We start from the raw sequence: 26,179 nt of genomic DNA, 5'->3' as shown, positions 1-26,179 counted from the left end.
TATTTCCAATAGGCCAATGCAGTGCAATCCTAACTAAGGGTATACAGCAGGTTGGCTAGCTGAGAGAAAAGAATGGACTGGAATATTGGAGTCACCTAAGTATGCTGCAAGAGGCTCGTTTCTTTCTGAAGACTTGTTATAAAATGTGTCATTTCTCGGGATTTGAAAGGCATTGTCCTTTAGCATGACGACAGTTCCATTCCAGTCATATGCTCCGACTGCTCCAAGCATAATCCAATCCTTACATAGCAGGAGAAATCAATTAGTTACATAAACCATCTACTTTTAACTATGTATCTCTACGACAATTCTCATTTTACATATCCATGAAACAGAGGACGTGTCCTGGAAAAAGAGGATATATAGGAACCCTATGCGGGTGACCTCATAGGAATTATACGTACAGATGCCCAGTGCTTTTTTTCTTAAAAAATAAAATAAAATGTTTAGGGGTATTCTCATTCCGTCTGAGGAAACACCGTGACAGGAAATGAGGCTACCGTCAGGGGTAGCAACGGAACTGACAATTCACTGTGCTAGAGAAGAAACTAAAAATTTTAAGATTCTTCTCCTGTTAGCTTCACAAAATGTTTAGGGGTCGGCGCCCCCCCCCCCCGAAAAAAAGCACTGCACATGCCACCTTGAGTTCCATGATGGTAGAAAGATGAGATATAAATTTCATTTATTTATTTATTCATTTTCAACTACGATATGTTGCCCCTGTTTTCAAGGTGGCTAATAATCTCTCATTCCACACTTTCCCCCCAATTAACACTCATGTGGTAAATCAAAATGCCAACTAGCTCCAGCCCTAACCATGCACATGCCAGCTTGCCCCATGCCTGGCACCTGTACATTCAGCACAAACGCCTGCAGGGAGCAACATGTGCAACTGTATGTGCAAAATTGTCCATGTGATCTGCAACCCCATTTGCACAGGATTCCAGGTTGCATGGATGACTTTGCATGCACAGATGTATACAGGAAATCTACCCCACTGCATATTGTCATGCTAAGCCATTGGGGGTTGGACCCATCAGTGCTTCCCTTCTTCTTGCTTGAGCATTAGTTTTGAATAGGGCTTGTGTCCCCAGATCATCAGAAATGCAGTCTGTGCACACACCCAATGTTTTGCCATGTTCATATGCGGGAACAAAAGGGGAAAAGTCATCAAGTTGTATCGTGCAGCAATGCAATGAGACGTGTCTGAATGGTGCAATGATACTGTTTGGAAGTGTTTAGAAATTGTACAGTATGGAGTTTGAAAGGAGGGAGGTATCAGTATTGTGGGTTAATGGCAATTTTTTTAAATAACACAAACCTGGCCAAAGCATTACAGTGATCTTTCTGTTTGAGGATATTCAAGAGCTTCCTTCTGAAGAACAATTTATTTTAAAGAATAGCTATAGCCATAGATGACTGGTTAGTTTACCTGGGAATAATGAGCACTGATTCCAGCTTGAGACATTTCCATTTCAAAAGAGGATGCCAGCTGGTCTTTCGTAGCTATAAAACAGGAAATGCTTATTGTTTCAACACAAATGGATCAAAATGCTGACTATAAATAATTCCAAACTAGAGGAAAGACTAGACCGTTTATTAAGAGTTACCAGCACCTTAACTTGGACACTGAGAGAAATATTTCAAACAGATATATTTTATTAGAAGAAATGTCAAAAATCTATCCAGTTCTCTCAAGTAGCAAAATCCTGAATTCTTCCCATCAGGTGCCTTGTCATCCATCAGATGTCTTCAAATCCCTACCCAGCTCTCTAGGTGACTTTGAGCTAGTCATTACTTCTCAGACTAACCTACCTCACAGGGTTGCTGTGAAAATAAAATGTTTGAAGGTGTCTTGTCCAAGTCTGGTTTAAACATAGTCATTTAAGGGAGAGCATGATGATTAACTCAAAACCATTGAGTAGGGTCTACTCAAAGTTAAACTTAATTGAATACAACTCAAACATTTTATGCAAATCTGTGCCCTGTCTTCCCCTTTGGGGAGGATGCACTGTTTTTGTCAACTCACAAACTGTCTCCCTTCTTTAAAAGTGCCAAAGCTATTAATTTTCAAAAGTACAATCAGGGATAATAAGTAACAGATGTGTTCTCTGTTTCATTATCTTGCGGTTTGAAAGTTATTTTTATCAGGTCATTAAGTTGACTAACATCTCCAGTTACATGTAGGACGAGAGGATAGGAATATCATGAAGCTGGATTATTTTGCAATTTTGTTTTTTTAAACAGCAGACTATAAATGCTGAGAGTGAACACCACATGTATTACCAGAATTATTATCTATGGATTGCACTACCAGGCAACTTAACCAGTTGTGGGCTGGAAGTTATGACATCAAAAGAAATCCAACTGGAAGATTCACTCATAGGCATTGGTATATTGAACTAAGGGCAGTCTCATTAAGTTGAGAGGAAGACTATAATATTGGATCTAGCTATTTGTTAAAATCATTAATAGTCTTCTTTCCAGTCAAGAAGCTGAAAGTCATTTACAAAATAAAACGTTACAGTTTGCAATTTCTATGCCAGCTATTCATAGACTTGACAGGGACTTCAAAGGACATCACCTGCCATAGGAATTCTACTACTTCTACAGAATCGCTCAGAGTTGGCCATCCAGCCTCTGCTTAATCCCCACGTCACACCACTGAAGAGGCTAGCCATGGTTCTGCAGAAAATGCAGCTGTCCTCTTCAGCAGCATGAAGCGCTGCTGTGGAAATGGCAACAAAATATCTGGCTGTATAGATTGTTTTCCATTTGCACATACAGATACACAGAGCTTGGTTGGAATACAACCAATTTATAAGTGAGGAAATGAATACTTTTCACTAGCCAAGAATATATATATCCCCCTTAATTGAAACAAGCTGCAATGCTGAGAAGCCATTGTGCGCAAACATTGTTTCTGTACAAATCCAATCATTCTAATGAGGTTCCTAATTATTTGTTAGCAATGGGACTTCCGGGTTGGCGCCATCGCCGAATGGCGGACTCCCTCCGAGCTCCGGAGGGAGTCTGCTCGGCAGGGGCTGGGTCCTACCGCACCGGCGATGCGGGGACCCTTAAAAACCACGGCCACGAGGGTCGTGGACATGGAGACTCGGCTGGCACCGCTAGCGCCCTCCCGACTCGTGAAGGAGCCTTTTTAAAGGCTAAGGATCGGGTGCCGGGGAGAAGCGTGGTGCTTTGAGTCCTCTGCTATCCCTGCCGAGCGCAGCCGCATGCCATCCGGCGGAGAGCGCTGACTTCTTCTATTGAAAATTCGGACTTTTAGACAACAACCCGTGAGTAATTTGGAAACTGGGTTTAAAAGGAGGAAAAAAAGAATTTCTTTTTGAATTGGATACGAGCGGGGGGGGATCCAAAAAGGAAGTCAGTCCCCCCCCCTATTGTAAACCTTTCAAGACAAGGACGGGGCAACCAAGGTCCAAAAAGATTTGTATTGCTGATGAAAATTAAGAATTTCACGATGGGGAATTACAAGAACTGTGCTGGAGGATGAACTGTGGGAGAAGAAACGTAACCCCCCCCCCCTGGGAACCGGGGTGATTGAAGAGAGAGCCTGGTGAAAAGAGTCGGAGATTTTGACAGCTGTCAAAGTAGCTGTCAAAGTCGGAAAGCAGAGAGGATTTTATTATGAGAACTTTGCTGGCTGAATTTGTTACAATTTGCTACAATTTGTTAAAACTTGGATACAAAATGGCGAAAATATGGATAACAATCGGACTTTTGGACTAGAGAAGACAAAGTTATAACAATCCCCCTAGAGGAGTTTCGGGACATTACAAAGATGGTTGTAAGTGAAAAAAACACCATTGGAATTTTACAGGACTGGTTATCTTCTGGGAAAGCTGCGAAACGGAAACAATATTCTGTCTACAGGGTGTTCAGCTAAAGGAGACAATAGAATTTTCTATTGAAGAAAGGAAGGGACTGAACGCAAGTTTTTGTTCCTGAATAATAATAATCCCTGCAGACTTCTTAAGCTTCTGAATTAGAACGTTTCAGCAGCGGAACAAGAGGAAACTGGACTACAATCTGGAAAGAACAATGGGGGGAGTTTTATTACAGATCTGAAGTTAAGTGTTCTAAAAATGTTTATGAAAGGGAAAAAAAAAAAAAAAAAAAAGAAAAGAAAAAACCAGCAAGGAGTTGGGGGAAATAGGTGATTTATGGATTGTAAGAATCCCAGGCGGATAACATGGTTTGGTGGTCAGGGGGAAATTAAACCGGGGACAGGGGGGGAGAACTATAATCCAAAGGCTTGTTAACTTCTTTTTTTGAACTAGCTTTGTCTTATCTATTATACTCTTTATTTCTTATTTCTGATACTTTTATTATGTGGGGAGTTTTTATTATTAAAAAAAGGGAAATTGTGGAATGAAAATGGGGTGGGCCTTGGGAAAGAAATTTTTTGTGTTTTATTAAGGGTATTGATGTGGAGTGCAGAAATTTTAAATTCGAATAATGGTTTAACAAACTAAGTTTTTAATTAGAACTGAGAGCTTGTGGAGCCAACAATATGAAAAAGGAATATGGTAGGGGTGGGGGAAGGGGGGAGTCCCAGAAAGCGGATATATGAAAATAAGGATATATGAAAATATGTAAATTCTTGCTTTCTGTATTTTCTTTTTTTTTTTGAAAATTTTAATAAATATTATTTAAAAAAAAAAAAAATTATTTGTTAGCAATGAAATGCTAATTTGTGTATTTTCATAAGTGAATTCCTATATTTGTGCTCTCTGTTGACACTGCTGCAAATGTCACCCACAAGCAAGTCTATAATGATTATTCAGGAAAGACTGAGATTTTTAAATGTGAAGTATCCACAGATGTTTTCCCTGCTAGGAAATATAATCATTTACAAATTACTTGTACTGTTGCCTAACATTTTAAAGCACCACTAGCACATTAAGCACTAGAAAGAACACAGAAGCAACACTGTTCCTGCCAAGATGGCTTAGAAAGCAATGGACAGATTAGAATAGAGGCCTGCAAAAGATTAACAAGAACAGAAGTTTGATGGATATTTAACATGCCAGGGTTTGGGGTCATAGCAGGCCCTGAATCTTGGTTCCAAAGGATATCTGTCAATAACACCGCCTGTGCAACGCTGTGATCTTCTGATGTTTCTGTAAATAATACTGTGTGCATATGTAATATTTCTGCTGCCTTGTGGGATGTTTTCAGGAGAAGAAAAGGCTAAGGAGTAAACTGCACAAATCCAGAGTAGAGTCCCTAAGACAATTGGATGACCCCTGTTACACCTCCTTCTGGCAACTCCTGAAGCCAAGCTGGTGCCAAACGTGATTGCTCTGCTTTCCTTTAGACCACATCAGCTAGGCCAAGAGGTCACCTGGGCAGCCCAGAGCCTCCATACACACTGCCCAGGCTTGCGTCCAGGGAGGTCACTTTGATGCTGCTACGCAGTGGTTTGACTTCACCCCTGGAGGCACACTCCATTGTCTCTTGAGACAGATGGATGACAACAATATGTAACAATACAAGTGACTTTAGGGTGAAAGTGTTTGTAAGTATAACATGTAGGTGTAGGTTGGGGGTAGGTGGGTGGGAGAGGGTATCTGGGAAAGTTGGAAATGATTGGATAAGGGTTAGAAAGTTTGAATCCTGGTGGGAGACAGTTTAAGAGTCAGCTGAGTTTGGGAATGGGTGGTAGCTGCAGTGAAAGCTGTAGGTGGAGAGAGCATTTGGATGGCAGCAGGATTGGTTTGATAGTAACTTCAGCATTGTTATATCAGTCATTGTTTTTTGTGATAAGAAGTAACAAATCAAATAATACAGAATTGACCCCATATGTCTCTGTACGCTAAGTGATTAAAAATGCTTATTTATTTGTGTTAGATGTATCAGTTGGTTGCTCGAGAGCAATCAGGCAATATGCCTCAATTGTTGTTGTTTAGTTGTTTATTCATCTCCGACTCTTCGTGACCCCATGGACCAGAGCACGCCAGGCACTCCTGTCTTCCACTGCCTCCCGTAGTTTGGTCAAACTCATGCTGGTAGCTTCGAGAACACTGTCCAACCATCTCGTCCTCTGTCGTCCCCTTCTCCTTGTGCCCTCCATCTTTCCCAACATCAGGGTCTTTTCCAGGGAGTCTTCTCTTCTCATGAGGTGGCCAAAATATTGGAGCCTCAGCTTCAGGATCTGTCCTTCCAGTGAGCACTCAGGGCTGATTTTCTTAAGAATGGATAGGTTTGATCTTCTTGGAGTCCATGGGACTCTCAAGAGTCTCCTCCAGCACCATAATTCAAAAGCATCAATTCTTCGGTGATCAGCCTTCTTTATGGTCCAGTTAGTCTGTTCTAAAGCTTTCTTATTGGTGGTAAAAACCTTTAGAATGCAGAGGGCCTCTATTCCGTGTCTTGCTCATTCACTGGCAGAATCTGAGAGTGGGCGGTGCCTAAATCTTCCCCAGCAGAGTAGTTTCTTGACCCCCAGTCTGCACCTCCCCTCTCTGCGCGGAAGCCTACTGCGCATGGACGGCTTGGGTAAAGGAGGACCTCCTTCCTCCCCGCTTTGCTCAGGCAATGTGTCTTGGCACCGCCTTGCCTCCTCTGAGCCCTGCATCTCCTCTCCACTAGAGGTATGGCTTCCTTCCTCCACTGAGGAAGTGCTGCTTCCCACGATCTCTGTAATCCATCCAGCTTTTACCCTCTCGCCCCTGAGTCAATGGCAGTTCCCTGACAATTTGTCTTAATAAATTGTTGGATTATAGCACATGATGGTTAGAAGTGGGAAATGTCGAGGTACTGTGGTGGCAGCAGTAACAGGTTTTCTATCAGAGACCCAGCTCAGATCTGTACATCTTACGAAGAGTGAACAGGTGCATTGGGGTGAGTCTGAGTAGTGCCAGGCACCACGTAGCCTTGTGGGCAAGGGTGGCATGACAAAAAGTACATACCCTCCCCACCTTTTCACAGATGAGGGTCACTCCTGTATAACCAGGAGATGGAATTTGTACAACATGTTATATTGTTTTGCCCTTTTAATGCTGAAGCTCGTCATCAAATAATTTCCCCTTGTTGTCCCAAGTAGCAGGAAGGTCAGCTCAATGCTATGTTAAATATTTGCTGGGAAATAAAATCCCATGGGTGTTAGCAGCGACCAACTTTCTAGCAATAGTAGTGAGAACCTATTAACCATCTGAAGCTGGAATAATCATTATGTGAATATTTGAGCTGATGGTGTTTACAATATGGTTTGCTTTGTTTTTTTTTGCTCTGTTGTTAAGATGAAGGTATGTATACTGGATGCTTTTATTTTTCTGGCTTCTGGAATGTAATAGATTGATGACGATCTATTTAGCGGTTGGGCTAGTATCAAATCCAGCACCATGTCAAGGGGGCGATAAGACATAATCCAGACTCAACAGCACCCTGAGTAGAAAGTAACAACTAAAAGTCATGCGAGAACACGGTTACAGAAGAGAAAAGCAGGGAAGCAAGCTGCAAGCTGCAAGCAGATCCTGCACAGACACTAAACTGCATTTATGTCACTTAAGTTGACATTTAACAGCTGAGGAACACTGAGGCATAATATTAACCAACTAGCCTAAGAACAGTCATTGAATCTGTGGCAGAAACCCCCTGTGTCATCTTCCCTACTAGCTGAAGTCTGGCTGGGGCTGATGGGACTTGTAGTCCAAAACAAAGAGTTTTTAGCCAATGTTGAATCCTGCTGCCACATCATGAAAGTTCAAATGGACCAAATGGACCATTGGTCACAGGATTGGCCAAGACACTGTGCAACATGAGGCAGATGCTTCAAACCGCCTAATGATAGGACCAGCTCTGATCAGTCTGGCTTCATGCAGCAATTGTTATTTTATTGTATTCCTGAAAAATGAAAAAAAGGAATTTCACTGTTGACCCTGGAGTGAAAAGAAGATGAATTCCAGAATTGCCCTTTCTTGATTCAACTGCATAATGGAAAACTCCAGCAGCAGGAAACCATTTCTCCCTCATGAATATAATGCAGGAAAACATTTAAATTAAAGAAAAGAGGTGACCAAACATACCTTCTAGAGCAAATATTCTCTCTCCAAGAGCTTCAACAATAGTAAGCAGGGCTAATTCATCCGAGACATTGAAGAAATGCTTTTCTGTTGGCTCACTTGCAATCGATTTTATTTCCTCAACCAATTTTTCAGTGCTTAGGTTGCCTCTGTTGTAGTGGCCAAGAATCTATGGCATTTCCAAAAAGACATGCTAGTGTTGCAAGGTTCAAAAAGACATTCCTGTAGCTCACAAGTGGTACCACATGGAAAACTGAAGAAGCAAATACAGGAACCATTGCCTTGGGAGATCGCTTAGCCATGGATGTTATATAACTATATAAATTGCCCTGCTGTGACCAGCCCAGACAGAAACACCACTCAAGTCTGGACCTGGCCTGTGGAGATCAGCAATCAGGTTGCATGATGGAGAAAGTCTGGGAGGCTCCCATTACTGAACCTTCTGCTGGGGTGTGTGTCCTTGGCAGATGCCTGGCTATGTCATCTGTTGATGTTGACCATGATCTAGAGAGCACTGTCCAAGGTTGCAAAGCCAACCGTATTGTACCATTATTGCTTCACTGGCCATTGTAATTTTGAGAAACAATATACCCCAACAAGGAAAAGCTTTGTGGGTGCCAAATATGTAATTGTACAAGGGGAGCTGGCCATGTAACATAAGAAGAACCTGATGGATCAGGCCAACAGCCCATCTAGTCTAGCATCCTTGGTCTCACTGTGGCCAACCAGATGCCTATGGAAATCATCCATACGATCTATATTATAGAAATGTGCTACATGGATTTATTATGGTGGGAACTGGGAGAAGCCCAAAGCTAAACATATCCATTTCCCAAAGAGGAGCTAAGCTTTGCCAAACAGATCTCCATGGCCATTATCTCTATTCAGACCCAAACGAAGAGAATCAAACTTATGTGCACAGTTTGTACAAGCACATAAAGTCCTCCCTCACTTAGCTCTTTATCTGCAAAGTGAAGAAAATAATATAGATCTACCTTGTATGTGGTATGAACTACTGAGATGCTGTAGGCAAAGTGCTACACCATTATTCTGAAAAGATGGTCATGCAGCTAATGTAGCATGTTTCCAGATAAACTTGAGGAGAATGGAAAGAGAAAATTCTATGGATCTTTAGGCTCCTGAAAGTGCCACTTACAGCAATCGAAAATCTCTGTATATTTTCTTTTTCGCAATCTTCAATCACTTTCTTTAATCGATAGTTGTCGTGAGATTCTCCATCTGTCACAACTACCATGACTTTCTGGACGCCTGGGCGTGCTCCACGAGCTTCTGTAAAAGCTTCTTTCCTAAAAAAGTCAGAGAAAGAGAGCGATGCACAAGAGAAAAGCAGCTGCAGGCATTCTCCCAGCTAAGGGCTGTAACCAATTATAAGCAGCAAGTACCAAACTAAGCAGGATCAACAGTAGCTAGTATGACATGCAATAAGTAACCATTTATTAAAGCCTAATACTACATCTGTAGAACCAAGAGAATTATATTGGCTGAACAGAGTCTCTGCAACCGGGATGACTAACCTGTCACCCTTTAGTGTAGCTGGACTCCCAACTTCCATCAGCCCCAGCCAGCATGACCACTTGTCAGGGATCATGGGAGTTGTAGTCTAGAAACCTCTGGAAGGTCACAGTCTCCCCATCATTAGGTGTTTGATTTGGGTTAAAATCCTTGCTGAAACATGAAGCTCACTGGGTCAGTCACCCTTCCTTACCCACTTTGTATTATGAAGAACAGTAAACAAATGTTCTAAATAAGTAAACAAGCTTGGAGTTATATCCAACAAAGTTGGTGCAAGTACTTCCACTTGTGGATCAGAATTTTCCCTCCCCCTTCCTTTCACCACACTCCTCCAGATCCCGCAACCCTACTTTCAAGGCAGATAGACCAAGTTAATTCCAGTATCACAGGACCGCATTACAAATATCAACTTGCACAAAACCGACTTGTAAATTGGTGACAATTGGCGAGCATATGAAAAACCAGCATGGTAGCTCATGGGGGCTCGTATTGCATCTTAACCTTGATAAATATTGCACTGTATGCAGTACTTACCTTGCTGTATCAATTCCAAGAGCTGTCATGGTCTGGCGTCCTCCCCGCTGACCAATTTTCTTTGCTGCAACAAGCACTTCTTCCGTAGTTGTATATGTGTTGAGGTTAAATTCATGGGTGACATTTTCTCCATATTGAACAATCCCAACCTGTAATACATAATGTCTGCTAAAGTAAGCATTGCAATGATGGAGGAAGAAGAAGAAGAAGAAGAAGAAGAAGAAGAAGAAGAAGAAGAAGAAGAAGAAGAAGAAGAAGAAGAAGTTTTTTTTTTTTTTTGTACCTCGCCCTTCTGCCTGGGTTGCCCCAGCCATTCTGGGTGGCTCCCAACAGAATATACAAAAACACAATAGAACCACTCTTGGCACCTGCTCTGACAAATGGGGGGGGGGGAGAGAAGGAGACACACAGTGGTAGCCTGCATGCATCTCCTTCTCCTGCCCTCCAAACTGCATGCTTTATGCCAATACCCTCCAACATTTCTCTGACGAAAATAGGGACGTCCCATTCCGTAATGATAATTTTTTTCCATTTTTTTTATAGATTTCCCAAAAATTCAAAACAAACAAACATACATACATACATACATACATACATACATACATCCTGTTTAAATCTTGGTAACATTATTAAGTGACTTCCTCAAATCGCCTTGGTTGAATTTCATTATATATCATTTTAACAGTTTTCCAAAATCGATTTTCTCAAAAAATTAACTTGATCACTTAACATCTTTCATTCTTTCTAATTTAGCTTTAAACATCTTGAATCCGTAATGATAATTTTAATATTTATACCCCACACATCTTACTGGGCTGCTTGCCCAGCCAACTTATATAAAAACATAATAAAACATTAAACATAAAAAACCTTCCCTATACAGGATTGCCTTCAGGAGGCTCAGGGTTCGGATATCTCCATAGCCTCCAACATTTCTCCAATGAAAATAGGGACATCCTAAGGAAAAGTGGGACATTCTGGGATCAAATCAGAAACCGGGATGGCTTCTCTAAATCAGGGATTGTGGCGATCACACAGGACCCCCAGACGTTTGACGGTCTATTGACCCTGTGCCACCACTGTGATTGCTTTCTTCGCTGCCACCACCCCGCTTCTCACGGGGACACATGGAGTCCAGACAGTTGTTAACATTAACAAACAATCAAGTTTGTTTTTAAACAAGAGGAACAAGAGTATGGTTTCAGTTTATTTTTCTCTTGTCAGTTTCTTAATCTTAGTTCCTAACAACTCCAAACTGATTATTCCAACTATCTATCTGACTCTCCCTAACAATTCCTCTCACTATCTCACAATACAACTTGACCAACCCACTGTCTATTCCTCCCTCTTCCTTCTCCAGTTTCCAAACCTCAACTCTCAACTCCCAAACCTCAACTGACTTTCAAAACCTCCCACTCTAACTTTTACTCCCCCCCTTGCATTCTCACTGGCCAATCACATCACACTCATTTTAACCCTTTCCTTATGACCCACCTAGGAGGCAAATGCCACAAGGATGTCCCTGGAAAATACGGACACTTGGAGGGTCCCAACTAAAGAAGTGCAAGGCCTTCAAATCAAGGCCACTCCAGAGCACCAGATCGGGCCCCAAATGGGGTTGTGCAGAGCCCACATCTATGCGCTTATAGTGGGTTCCTCTTGCTTTCTGCTCAAGACAAAGAAGCCATCTAAAATGGGAAAACTGATTCACACTTGGCAAAAGCTTCCTAATGGAAAACCTGTTCTGGGTAGGACATTTGCATGGATCATACTTGTAACAAATCCTTACATATCCATCACATGAACACATGGCAGGAAATCACTGCTGGTGGCAGCTGACCCCTTGCGCTTTCGGCAGTACAGTTGCACGTGTGCGTGCTCATCAAACACACACTGTACGCGAAGTCCCTTAATTTCCCCAACTTCGCTTGTAAAAGAAAGATGAAACAGAAAAGAAAGATAAACAACTCTCTCCCCACCCCGAAAAATAACCTCTTTCTTCATCTCCACTTGCTTTGATGTTATGGGAGGTTCTTGACTAGAGGTGATCTGTGCAATGTTCCATTAGCATATTTCAAGTTTATGTTTGCCTTTGATATTTTGAGTACACGCTGCTCAGTTGTGGGGTGAAAATGCACCTTGATTTGGCATATTTATCTGTTCCTCATCTATTATTAAAAGCCCTGTAACATTGACAGATTGAATATCAATAAGGCCTCTACAGGTTTTATCTAATCGTATTCTTTTACAGCCGGGCCAGTTTGCATTTTTAGTTTAGGCTTTGCAGATGTGCTTCCAAATCAGTTTTATAACCCATCTCTTTTTAGTAAAAACATCTTTGTTTACTGGCACTCACTGGTGCCATTTGAACCGAATAACGTCAACGGAAGCACAAATGTTTTACGGTTGCAAAAATTAAAATAATGATACCACAGTTATTACTGCAATTATAGAGTTTCACCTGAAGGAAATATGAAAACCACAGTTACGAAAATAAAATGTTAGTATGACACTTCATAGTTATTTTATTACAAATCTGAAACTCCTGGAGCAAGTTGCAGTCATTCCAACCTCCACCCTTCACTATGAGGTTTCTGTTTCAGGTGTGACATGCCTTTACAAATGCGTTACAGCTAGAAGAAAAAGGAAGCAGGCTGAAGACCGGGGTGCAGGAGATGAGAAGGAGCAAGTTCACATTATTACTGCAGAAAAGAAATTAGATACAAAGATTCTTCCTCCACCAGTTATACTAGAATTCAGGATTGCGTGAACCAGTAACAAAAAAGTAGTAGATTTGAGACCCACAACACATAACCTTTGTTCTGGTGTTTACTGAGATCTTTGTTTCCATGTACTCAAATTTTGTGTTGAGACCTTTTTTGGGGTTTTGTTTTTTGAAAGAAAGGTGGCTAAACATGTAAATAACAACACAAATTCAGTAAAGGGGCTAGATGAACCTCTCTAGGAAAAGAGATCCAGACCCTGGATGTAGCCGCTGAAAAGGCCCTCTTCTAAGTCCTCACCACGTACCTTAGATTGAGGTAGGACATAGGCTGCCAAATATTGGAGAAAAGTGTCCTTCAGGTCGGTGAAGGATATTTTCAGCCATAACCAACACTTTTAATAGCATTATCATAAGGACTCCCCTCCCTCTCCTCTTCTCTCCCAAAACAGATTTGAGGGGGCTGGAAGGAGAGGGAGGGGAAGTTCTGTTGCATAAGCAGAAGTCCTTGCGCTAATGACATGACTTCATTGGATACAACCCTATATGCCTGGAACATAAATATCATTGGTTATCTAGCTTACAGTGTAATGCTGCACATTTTTAGCTAGAAATTTAACAAATACTCAGAAGTAAGCTACATCAAGTTCATTGAGACTTACTTCCAGCTAAGTAGATTCAGGACTTCAGCCTTACTCTTTTCCCTTCATCCCTAATCAAAAATGGAAGACAAAACGTGTTTTTCACCATACCTGTGTCTCTTTGGGGCCTATGTCCATATTTCTCAGCAGGCTGTCCAAGAAAGCAGTGACACTCTCCCATGGGTAAATACTGTTGGAGCCATCAAGAACAATAACAATGTCCAGCTGGGTCTTGCATTCTGCAATGTGAATTGTTGGATCTTAAAGAAGTGCCCCAATGCATCAGGAGGAAATTAATAATGCCTTTAAAAAAACTAAACTAAATCTTAGCTGGCACTCTCGATACTTTACTTGCAAGGACCCCTCCCCTTTACTTTCAGGGGAAATTACTTTTAGGTAAATATGCTGATATCACAGGCTGCAACATTTAATTGTTCGGTCTTGATGGCGTTACTCTTCTTCTGCATCCCATTGACATTTCTTCCTCTGGAGCTAATTTCTACAACTGAGACTTGCTGAGATTCTAGATGGGAACTCTGAAAGCAGGAGTATAGGGAGGAAACCTGTGGCCTTCCAGGTCTTATTGGGCTTCAACTTCCATCACCCCTGGCTGTGCTAACTGGGGCTGATGGGAGTTGGCGTCCAAAAACATCTGGAAGGTCACAGGTTTCCCATCCCAGAGCTAATGAAGAAGAAGATCCTCAGTTGTTGACCTTTAAAGTCAGTGCCTAGAGCAGCCTGGGAAGCTTGGTTGTTGGGCAAGAGCATTAGGATGACAAAGTTGAGTAGAAAAGTTAATATCCAATTTCCCTGATAGATGATATTCCGATGCATGTCACTGTGTGCAATAATTGTCACATGCATGCTTGCCAACCAGATAGTGGACATACAGCTGAGGGTGGCGTTTAGGAAGGAACAGTAAATTTATTACAGTAGTCGTACATAGAAGAAGATACTTCTGTTGGGATGTATCTAAGGCAGTGGAAGTGTGAACCCAGACACTTTGGCAGTGGCACACTAGTGCCTTTTTCCTTGTGCTACTAGAACCGTGTTGCAGGCAGAGGGAACAGCTGGCCTTATCCCTAATGCACTACAGCTCAGGATTTCATTGGCATTCCAAATGAGAAACTACCCAGTTCAATATTTGAACTGAAGCACAGCTACCCTTTGAAATTCACACTTCCCCAAATTTTGTGATGCTATTTTGCAGCCAAATAATGTGCTCACAAATGCGTATACTAGGGAATGTTTGCATAAAAACACATACATTTTTTGGGGGGTGGGAACCAAGATGAACACAAAACTGCAAAGGTGATGTTGGTATCTGACTGTTTTGGCAGTAGATCAGCAAGGATTCTAGCTCCCAGTTGTTTCAGAAAGGGCATTTTACACTAGTGATCATCCTCAATAGATAGTTCAGATGTTTTACACTTGCCACAAGTTCCTCAGTTGCTGGCTATCCCAGAGCATGTGATTATGCACATAAATAAAGCACGTGATCCAAGTTGCTGTTACTGGCTGAATGAAATGTCTGTGATTTCCAATAGAAATGATGCCTCCAAGATCACAGGAATTGCAGCAACTAATAGCATCCAGCATTTCCTGGCTCTCACGTACTTTGACATGTGCAAAAATGTCTGGGATGGGTCACATATGTCAGGGGGGTGCGAGGTATGCAACATTCAAAGTGGCCCGAAGTCAAGAAAACAACTGTTCTGGCTTCCTCAGTGATGACTCAGACAAAACCAAAGAAATATGGTTAGTCTGGCATTATTTATAATTGTCCTCAGCCAGGGAGCAAGAAGAAGAATTCAGAGAAAGGAGAAGCAAAACCATATGTTCCCACAGCATGCTCTCTGGGAAACGGATCATAAAGTAATTCTGAAAGCAAGGCAGTGCATTTCTTCAATGGGATCTACCTCTGGGAATCAATATAAATAATGGAATGCTATCAAAATAACAGTAGGACAGGTTGGCAATGTGTTGAACATCTTGCCTTGCAGACCAGTCAAGTCACATACTGGAAAAGTCCAGGAGAAACCTAAAAACCTCTCTAGTAGTGTAGGGTTTATATGAGTGGGATCTGAAATGTACTGTTGCAGGATGAAGTACCATTGTTTAGGATTCCAGCCACTCCAATCTAGTGCCACCTGTAAATTCCTCCACCTCCAACATTTAGTCAGAGTTCCACGGCCACTGAGTATGCCCACTCCTAAAGAGATTCTTTTGGGTCCTCGCTAGGAATGGATGGAACTGTCAATTTTTGTTTCTCTCATTTTCTCATTTTTTCCCAATCTAACGTTCAGTGTTCCACATCAGTTTCTGATTTTTTTCCTCTTGTTTCCAAGAAAATTCACCAGCATTTTACTGGGAATTTCTCCTAAAATATAAATGTCTGCATCCTGTTTTACCCAGCACATTTTTCAAAAGCAGTTCCCCCACAACAGGCATCCCCAAACTCGGCCCTCCAGATGTTCTGGGACTACAACTCCCATCATCCCTAGCTAACAGGACCAGTGGTCAGGGATGATGGGAATTGTAGTTCCAAAATATCTGAAAGGCTGAGTTTGGGGATGTCTGCCCTACAATAATGCATTTTTGTATTTATTTATTTTTTACTAAAATATTTGTTTTCATGGACATTTTGTTCCATTATATGCCTTTTTGTACACGCTGCTTAGCTTGAGAACCACACCTCAAAATTCAGGCAAATGCAAATTTTGAAGGATGGCTGTGTTTTGGTTCCAAATTTCTTCCGCATTCCTAATCCTCACATAGCATTTTCTTTCAAAGGTTTCACATCTCTCTGCAAAGTTTGGGGTTCCCCCAAGCCTGCTTGATATCTTATTTTGTGCATGGGGTGCCCTTTTGGCAACATAACCAATGGCGCTCACAGCCTGAACATCAGAAATAGATAGAATGAGAGTGCAGTGGCAGCCGCCAGGCCATTTTATGCAAAAATACTGCAGCTTGTGGAATGCCTTCCCAAGGGAAGCTTGCCTGGCCCCTTGTGAAGATGCCATTTCAGTGTCTGGCGCAGACATTTTCCCAGGCCTTTGAATTATTTGAAGCTGTTGAGAACTAACATGTTTATTATGCTCTGTTGGGTTTTATGTGCTGCATTCCACTGCTGTTTTAAATTGTTGCTGTGTTGTGAATTATTATTGTATCATTATTATATATATTCTGGACTTTTTCTCTTATAAGTTGCCCTGCTACCTGGTGGCAAAAGTGTGGGGTATAAATCTTAGGAACAAAAAATAAAATAAAAGCTTCCTTTGAAATATAGCCATGATGTTTCATGATGGGTAAGTTCTAGCAGCTGAAAATATGTATTTGCCATCTAGTCCAGCTTTCTAGATAGAATCACATGTCTTTCTATGGACTACTGTCAAGGGAAAAGGTGGGTTTTTGCCATCTAGTCCAGCTTTCTAGATAGAATCACATGTCTTTCTATGGACTACTGTCAAGGGAAAAGGTGGGTACTACTACTACTAATGGTAGATAAGGTAAAGGTAAAAGACCCTTGGACGGTTAAGTCCAGTCAAGAGCGATTATGGGGTTGCGGCACTCATCTCACTTTCAGGCCGAGGGAGCCGGCATTTGTCCACAGATAGCTTTCTGGGTCATGTGGCCAGCATGACTAAACTGCTTCTGGCACAACGTAACACCTTGACAGAAATCAGAGCACACAGAAATGCCGTTTACCTTCCTGCCACAGCGGTACCTATTTATCTATTTGCACTGGTGTGCCTTCAAACTGCTAGGTTGGCAGGAGTTGGGATAGAGCAACGGGAGCTCACTCCATTGCAGGGATTCGAACCGCCGACCTTCCAATCACCCAAATGCACACAATTGCACCAGAACCAATTTGTTCTGTAAGCACAAGGATTGCTACTTCTGCAACAGAACTTACTGTCTCCTTTTGCTCCTGCACCCTCCCCAAATCTTCCCTAGGGGACTGGGGGAAACCCCAGAAAAGATTTAGGGGACACATGGGGGTAGGAGAGGCAGTGGAAGTTCCATTTCGCAAGCAGAAATCTTTGAACTGATGGAACAAGTGAGTTAGACACTGCCCCTTGTTTTCGAGGGAGTTTTATTCTGGGATCTAAACTTGAGCAGGACCTCTCGCACTCCAGATATCAAACAATAGTCAACAAAACAAGTTTATGAGGGCATTTGTCTTCTTAATCTAAAGAGGCACTCCGTTCGCTGTGACTACATAAAGATTATTTTTAGCCTGATCTTTGCTCATGACATAGCATCCCAAACTCTGTTTATGCTAAGCAGCAGCCAGAAGCAGCAAGCAGTTAGGTAATATACAGACAATGATAACATTTACTTAACTTGGTAATGCTGGTGGCCTTGAAAAATAGTTTCTGCTTTTTGGTATGCTTCTGTGTATACGTTTGTCTCCCTCGGTGCTCAATAATTTCAGCACGTAGAAGAGCAGCACTCTCATATACATACCTTGTACAGATGGGGCGATGGAGTTTACAACCTCAAAAGTGGAGCTGACATTGGAGCAGATACCAGTGGTGTAATGTAAGCGCCCACATTTGTAAGCATAAAGAGGCCCACATGCCTTAAGTAAAGGAGAAAAAGGTTACAGTTTAAACAAGTCAGCTTACTTCATAATAATTCAAGGTCTGGGGATATCACAAAATGGCAGCATAAAACACATGGCAACACCAGTGTGATGCCACATTAAGGATCATGTCGTTGCTTCAGTGTTATGATTTATATATCCTTATGTGAACCACTTTGAGTTCTTCTGGTGATAAAAAGTGGTATATGAAAACATAAAATAAATGTAATTGTCAGGCAGAGATGACCTTAACTACAGCTGGACTGGCTAATAGACGACCCATGAACCAGATCTGTTCCCCATAACAATTTGTGAAAATAAAATTAATTTTAAATATATATACACAAAACTTGTAACCCTCTTATCTCTACCAGATTTTTATAAGGGAAACACAACCAGCAACATTATATAAAAAGTCAACTTGTAAGAAACAGATGTTCCATGCTTTGAGTTGTATCTGCCTCACTCATACTCAAGACTGACCCACTGAAGTCAATAGACCTACTAGGCTAGCTTAGTGCCAACATTAATATGCACAAGGAAACAAATTTGTATCACACAGTTAACCCTGGGCTGGGGGACCACCCAGAGGTGACAAAGGGGGCAGGGGGAAGAGAGTATTGGTGAAAATTGCCTCTTTCCAATACTTTTTTTGCAGAAACTCTATTGGATCCAAGCCCATGCTGCAAAGAGAAGGGACATTTCTTTAAGCTGAATGACTCCCTCCATTAATAGAAGGACTCTGCTGGTCCAAGCCATTATATAAACACATCTGCTAAATATTTTGGAAAGCAGTTTTCTGGTTGTGGAGCATTTGGGTACTTCTTAAGATACTGTAACAAGGTTTTGTCTGTAGGTTCATGAGATCAAGGAGTAGATTTTCATCTATACGTCAGTTGGACACCCTATACAGTTGGACACCATTTTGAATCAATATGGCAGACTGAACATTTCAAAACTGCCCTAATTTCAAAACTGCCCTGATTTCCCCCCGCTCAGAATTGCCAAGCAATGCTGGGTATGAGGCTGCTGGTCACTTGTTTCCTTAAAATACTTTATTCATTCACCAGAAATCCTCCATTTGGGTTAGTCACTAAAGTTGCTCCAAGGGTCATGTTCTCCTTTACTTCCGCAACGTGAGGAATGGAGATGTCATCTATAAATAGATCAGAAATGTAAAATATGTGGAAACGTGCAAGCAAGACGTTAAATCATGTAGCAGTTTCTCTAAACTAAAACACCCAACCTTTTATATATAAAACACAGTCTTTTTCTGTTTCCCTTCCTCCTCCCTCTTGATTCAGATTCTGATGAACAAGTCAAAGGCCTGGCCCTCATCCCAGAAACTTTGTCTGGGACACTGCTTCACATAGTTTTCTTGATATTCAAAGAGGATGTCAAAACAGCAATGCAGTGACAGCAGGAGACAAGCATTCACATAAATTACAAATGAGAACAAATCAAACCTTTCCAACTCCTCACTTGTAAAACTACTAAATTATTTGATAGGATATTAAAAGATCAGCAGCATTTGTGACAGTTCAATGGGTAGAAAGGTGAAATAGTTATTGGACAGGAAATGTATTAGAATTCACACCAGTCCCCCTATTAGTAAGTTGACACAAGGGACACACTTAAGTAAAATTGTTTAATTGTACGTTGAAATGGAAAATACAGTGGTACCTCGGGTTACAAACACCTTGGGCTACAAACACTTCAGGTTACAGACTCCGCTAACCCGGACGTAGTACTTCGAACTTTACCTCAGGATGAGAACAGAAATCGCGTAGCAGCGGCGTGGCGACAGTGGGAAGCCCCATTAGCTAAAGTGATACCTCAGGTTAAGAACCGTTTCAGGTTAAGAACAGACCTCCAGAACGAATTAAGTTTGTAACCAGAGGTACCACTGTAACTCTGTATGTGTACTGCTAGAGGGATAATATGGAAACATCTATTGAGCTAAACAAAATCTCTCAGAATAAAAAAAATCCTTCCAGTAGCACCTTTAAGACCAACTAAGTTAGTTCTTGGTATGAGCTTTCGTGTGCAAGCACACTTCTTCAGATACACTGAAACAGAAGTTGCCAGATCCTTCTCTATAGTGAGAAGGTGGGGAGGGGTATTACTCAGAAGGGTGGTGGGAATAATACCCCTCCCCACCTTCTCACTTCCACCCTTCTGAGTAATACCCCTCCCCACCTTCTCACTATATAGAAGGATCTGGCAACTTTTGTTTCAGTGTATCTGAAGAAGTGTGCTTGCACACGAAAGCTCATACCAAGAACTAACTTAGTTGGTCTTAAAGGTGCTACTGGAAGGATTTTTTTTTATTTTGACTATGGCAGACCAACACGGCTACAAAATCTCTCAGAGCGCCTAACAGGTTAATTATTGACTGTTAATGTATCTCTGCTGCTCTGACACAAGGTGTTTAACTTAAATCACATGAAAAAGACTGAATTTCAGCCCTATGCATATGTTAATCTGTGAGCATCCATTTTGTATGAGTCTTTGTTCTCAATCCATGGAAGAGGGTGGTGTGCTAATGACATTATCTCCAGGAGAAAACAGCCTCCAGGCTAATGGAATCTGGGCTGGAGAGCCAGAGCTTTGATTTCAGCTCTGGATAGAATAAATTCGTATTTCTAAGATGATCAGCCTGTGCTGAGCCCACATATATTATGCAACTATCTGGCTGTCATATGGCTTGGACTCAACGACATTATACTCAAGTAGACCCATTGAAATGAACCAAACTTACCGTAGTCATGATCATTAAAATTAAGAGTAGGACTTAGTAAGAATTAGTTGATTGGCACCCTATACCAGCCACTTTGGCAGGAGCAGTCTGAAAGCATAGTAAACAATCTGCCTCTTGAGCCTCTCTAAGAGCTGATTCAGATTTCACTCTAGAGCCAGGTATATATAAAGGTGTCAAAAAGTTTTTTTAAAAAAATTACCCCAAAACACTTGTTCCTGCTTTTATGTATAACTGTGCAGTCATAAAAGTCCTGTGAAGTCAGGACTGTCAACAGCTTTGCAAATGTTCCAGAAAAGAAACAGGCAGCAATTTAATGCATGATTTGAAAACTAAGAGGCCTGCCTGATAGCTAAACGTTTTTCACACTCTGGAAGAAAGGCAGAGAGCAGCCAAAGCAGTTAGTACAGGATGGTGCAGCAGGACTGTCAACAGGACACAGAGCATATTACACTTCTGTGCAAAGATCTGCATTGACTGCTGATTTGTTACCAGGCCAAAAGCAAGGTGTTACTATTTGAATATAAATCCCTTAACAGCTTAGGACTAGTTTACTTAAAAGATCGCCTTACATCATACGTACCCACTGGACTGAACTGATATGTTGAAGTGGCACTTTTACAACTTCCATATAATATTCTTTCTGCACTTGCAGGGAATCAATCTTTTAGTATGGTGTCACCTATGCTCTGGAACTCCCTGCCCATTAGTATTAAGCGAGAACTTTCACTGTTCTGTTTTCACTGAACTTCATCAGGATTCTGCAAAAACTGAAACTAAACTTTGCCAAAGTGCTTCTCCCAGCTGCCCGCGAGATGTAAGGGGAACACACAAGCCCAAAGCTTTGATCAGGCTTGTTTCAGCAGTTGTGTGCAGTATTAAGCCAAGGTTTAGCATGTTGTTTACAGTAACAAAAGGAGGGATCTAACAAAGGGAGAGCAAAATGCACGAACCACAAAATATCTTGTTTATATTGTGTGTATCTCATAGAGACTAGTTCAAGGCCTGCTTATTTTTCTCCACACTATTGCATTCAGGTGCTTGACTGTAAGGAGGCGCATTAGTTTTAAGACTGCAGCATCATGGAGATGTTCCTCTGTGATCTCAGCTGCATTTATCCCCAAGCTACCCCATTCCACAAATTGCTCTGGTTCGTCCCAATACTGCCTTGCTTTGTACTTTTTCACAACGTCAGATAATCTGCATGCATATGGGAAAATTAAAAGGTGCAAACTGGCCTTAAAAACAAACATGGGCCTTCATGAGAGAAGAAACATTCACATTATATTTTACATGTAGTGATGCACATGAGAATATTTTCCATGGATAAATATAGATCGAGGAAGAATGCCATACGTGACGCAACCCTGCGATGATGCAGAGAATTACAAAGAAAATACAGACAAGGTCTTAAACATTCCTATGTTGGATCTACTCCAAATTTCTGCCAGCCACTTACATTCTTACCTGGTAAGTTTAGTTTTACACATGGCAAACCATGGCCCTGTCCCACAGGGCATTTATAAACATCACCTGTTTTCTTCTGAGGTTGGCCAGCTAAAGGAGAACCAATAAGCACCCTGAAAAAAACAAAAAAAGAGCCTGTCATCTTTTCAATATAGCGGGTAATTTTACTGTGGTTCCCTATAAAGCAGGAACAGGGAGTCCGTGGTCTTGAAGATATTTCTGGACTGCAACTCCTTAGCTTCCTATATATATATATTGTGTCACAATGGAAGTAATTTTAATGTGGCTTTAAATATTTTAATATGTGTGGGGCTGTTGTTTTACGTTTACATACTGTTAACAGCTCTGGTTTTGCTCAGATGAAGAACAGTGTATAAATAGGTTAAATAAAATAAAATAAATGTGATCAGTTGCACAGAACAAATAATATGCAGAGCTAAGTTCCCAGAGTAAAACATAGGTGAGAAAGGTTTATGTTTATGTATGTGTGTGTATGTTTTTTCTGGCAGGGGAAGAATCCCAAAAAACCAAAACTTACCATTTTCCTTCTTCATTTTCAAACTGTTGAACAGTGTATCCAAACATATCTTCCACTGGGCCACTGAAGGTCATTGTATCTTTCACATCAACATTGAACGACAGAACAAGATGCAGCAGCACTGTGTAAAAGAAAAGGAAGATGTAGGGGAAAGAATATGAATCACCGTGACTCCACTGTTGGGGTCAATGTCTGAACACCAGTTCCTGGGAATTACAAGCAGAGAGGGGGCTGTTGTGCTCATGTCCTGCTTGGCGGCTTCCCACAGTCATCGTAGTCACAGCTGGCCACTATGAGAGCAGGATATGGAACCAGATGACACATGGTGTGTTCAGTGTATGTGCAAATGTGATTACTCTGCCTTTCTGACAGCCTATGGCCAGTTTTATCGAGTGGCTAGACCAGGGCGGTCCAACATTGCATACCAAGTGGGCCGCAAGAGTATTTCAACATGGAACCTGTGGGCTGCACACTGCCTTGTCGTGTCGGAAGGGGGGAAGCGAGTCCAAAATTTGGTGTCCGCACCAACCTTCATGCTGTCTTCCCAAAGCTGGCTAAGTGAGGGCACTGGGTTTTGGGAAGGCGTGAGGCTCATGTCTGAGTCCTATAACTTTTCTACCTCCTTCTCAAAGCTGGGAAAGCACTAACTAGGCTTTGGAAAGGAAGATGAAGGACTTTAGGACTGTCAGAGCCCTTACATCCCTTTCCCAAAGCCCAGCGCTTCATTTACCCAGTGGGAAAACAGCATGAGGCTGGGGCGGGGAGGGGCTTGATGGGAGAAGCTCAGCATCATAGGTTTCCAAGGATTGATCCAAGTGGAACAAAGTAAGACCACACTGCCTAACATGGTGTTTTATCTAAACAACAGACTCTGTTCTTCAGTGGCTACCTTCCTCAACCTGGTGCCCTCCAGATGTTTTGCACGGCAACTCTTACAATCTTCAAATGATGGCCTTGCTGATTAAAGAAGAAGAGTTTGGATTTGATATCCCGCTTTATCACTACCAGAAGGAGTCTCAAAACAGCTAACATTCTCCTTCCCCTTCCTTCCCCACAACAAACACTCTGTGAGGTGAGTCAGGCTGAAGCACTTCAGAGAAGTGTGACTGGCCCAAGGTCACCCAGCAGCTGCACGTGGAGGAGCGGAGACGCGAACCCGGTTCACCATATTACGAGTCTATCGCTCTTAACCACTATACCACACTGGTTCTCTGGGGTTGTAGTGCAAAACTTCTAGAGGACTACAGGATCTCCAAGTAAAGGCTAAGAGTCAAAGGGCCCTGTCTTATGTAAGCCAAAATAAAATGAAGAAGAGATGCAAAAGGAGTATGATCACGTTTATTTTGCTCCTCCCTTTACTTTTAATGGGCCTTGTAATGAAGGTGTTTCTTGTAGGTTATGTTTTCTGGAGAAGAAGAGTGCATCTCATAAAAAGTTGTTGATAATTAAGTGATGCTAGGATTCACAATGCATTTTATGAGGCCATGATCAAGCTTTCCAGTGCCTTTTACAGTAGTTGAAGTCGATAAAAAGAACAGAATCATTGCTTGTAAAAGTTTCGTTGTTTCCATTAGTGCTCTTATGATCCCCAGAAAATAGCAAAAAAGTAGTTTTAAAAGTTATTGTCAGTAAAGGAGAGAGGAACAGACGTTTTGTTGGCTCTGCTCTTTTGACCAATAAATAAAAGGAAAATGAATCACACTGCTGTGTTATTTACCGTATTCTCTAACAAAATACTTTCAGGTGGCAGCCCGCTAGAAGGCTGTAGAAGTAAAAACCTGAATGCAAAGAAAACTATTGTCATTAGAGAGAAAAAGCCACTGAAAAAGTGAAGTCTCTTGTTGTTACTTATATATTATTGCCAACTAATTTTCCTCATGCACCAATGCTTATGCAGCCAAAACAAGAGGGAAGCATCGGCAAATTTGGGGTATTCTTAAGGTGTTCAGAAATACACACATATATATTGGAAGAAATCCCTTTGCGGTAGAGCTCCCAAAACAGCTGCATAAGAACTTAATGGCATCAGATGTTGAGACACCCACCACATGGGGAACTGTCAAAAGGGTGAGAGGAGGCAATGGATTTGAGGAACCTGAAGGGCAAAGCAAAGACAATGATATAAAAAGGGGGGAGGAATCTATCTCCATGCCTCGCTAGGCAATTTCCTGCTTCATACTGAAAAACTATTGTTCCCAGGGATAAAAGATAGGGCTGTCTGCAATTGTCAGCTGAGCAACAGTGTGTCCACCCAGGGACATCTGCAGGATTTTTATTTTTTAGCAACAGAAATGAATTGGTCCATCTAACAGTGTTTGTTTGCACTAGCTCGATGTAAACAGGACATTCCTAGCCCTACCTGGAAATCCTAGGGATTGAACCTGGGACTTTATGCATGTGGAGCAGATATTGTACTACTGAGCTCTGGCCTTCTCTTGTACACTAAATCTACTCCTCCATTGTTACACCTGGCACCCAGACATCTCCTAAACACTGAAACCATTAATTCTTTCGTTGACTTCCTCCAGTCCTTAACTGCACCACTGATACAATCAACTTCACAGCACACTGCAGTTCCCGGGGGGCGGAGGATGCTCAACATGCAATAATAATGCAACAGTAAGCATTTCTGGGTTGTCAAATATTACTCTAACCCCAGCTTTCCTCCAGAAAAATGTACATCACATACAGAATATGTGGATTTTTCAGAGCTCTTGTAACCCCCACTGTGGCGATCACACAGGGTCCCTGGACGTTTAACGGTCTATTGATCCCTGTGCCACCACTGTGCTCGCTTCCCTGCTGCCACCAACCAGTTACTCTCGAGTAAAACACTGAGTCCAGTCAGTTGTTAAAAGCGAACCAAAAAGCCAAGTTTATTTTACAAACATTAACAAATTTACGGTTTCTCAGATAATATTCCTGTCAGTATCTTAACTTTAGTTTCTTTACCGGCCTATACCTTCCCAATACCTTCCAACTGATTATCTCAACTGTCTGACGCCTCTTAACAAATTCTCTCACTCGTTCACACCAGACTAGCTCAACCCACAGACTTATCTTCTGTCTCTTCTAACTCCAGACTGTCTTCTCTACCACCCTAACTCTAACTCCTCCAAAAACCCTCTGTGCTTAAACCTTATAAGCTGTTAACTCTGCCCCCCTGGGGTTCCCATTGGTTAGTCATTTTACAATAAGTTAACCCTTTCCTTATGAACCCAGTATGATGTCACACACCTAGGAGGGCAAACGCCACACCCACTCTCTCAAAATGCTGCAACTGAAATTCATATGGCAATTAATTTCATTTGTGACTAAACACCAGTATTTCAGATAAAACCTTA

At 41.7% G+C, this 26,179-nt stretch overlaps 1 protein-coding gene across 1 annotated transcript in view; it reads right to left on the bottom strand.

Annotated features, from left to right (window-relative positions):
- Positions 1–26,179, bottom strand: part of ITGA1 (integrin subunit alpha 1) — a 70,708-nt gene that overhangs the window by 28,840 nt on the left and 15,689 nt on the right. Inside the window, exons 2-11 of the mRNA XM_080972352.1 lie at positions 22,836–22,956; positions 22,298–22,410; positions 19,140–19,228; positions 17,955–18,069; positions 13,596–13,723; positions 10,122–10,270; positions 9,211–9,361; positions 8,058–8,223; positions 1,433–1,506; positions 96–240 (exon numbers count right to left, since the gene is read on the bottom strand). Coding sequence (XP_080828478.1) covers positions 96–240; positions 1,433–1,506; positions 8,058–8,223; positions 9,211–9,361; positions 10,122–10,270; positions 13,596–13,723; positions 17,955–18,069; positions 19,140–19,228; positions 22,298–22,410; positions 22,836–22,956 — 1,251 coding nt within the window. The remainder of the gene's footprint in view (positions 1–95; positions 241–1,432; positions 1,507–8,057; positions 8,224–9,210; positions 9,362–10,121; positions 10,271–13,595; positions 13,724–17,954; positions 18,070–19,139; positions 19,229–22,297; positions 22,411–22,835; positions 22,957–26,179) is intronic.

The sequence above is a fragment of the Podarcis pityusensis genome, assembly GCF_964106645.2.
Source record: "Podarcis pityusensis genome assembly, chromosome: 11".
Classification (NCBI taxonomy): Eukaryota; Metazoa; Chordata; class Lepidosauria; order Squamata; family Lacertidae; genus Podarcis; species Podarcis pityusensis.
This window is presented reverse-complemented; position numbering and strand designations above follow the sequence as displayed.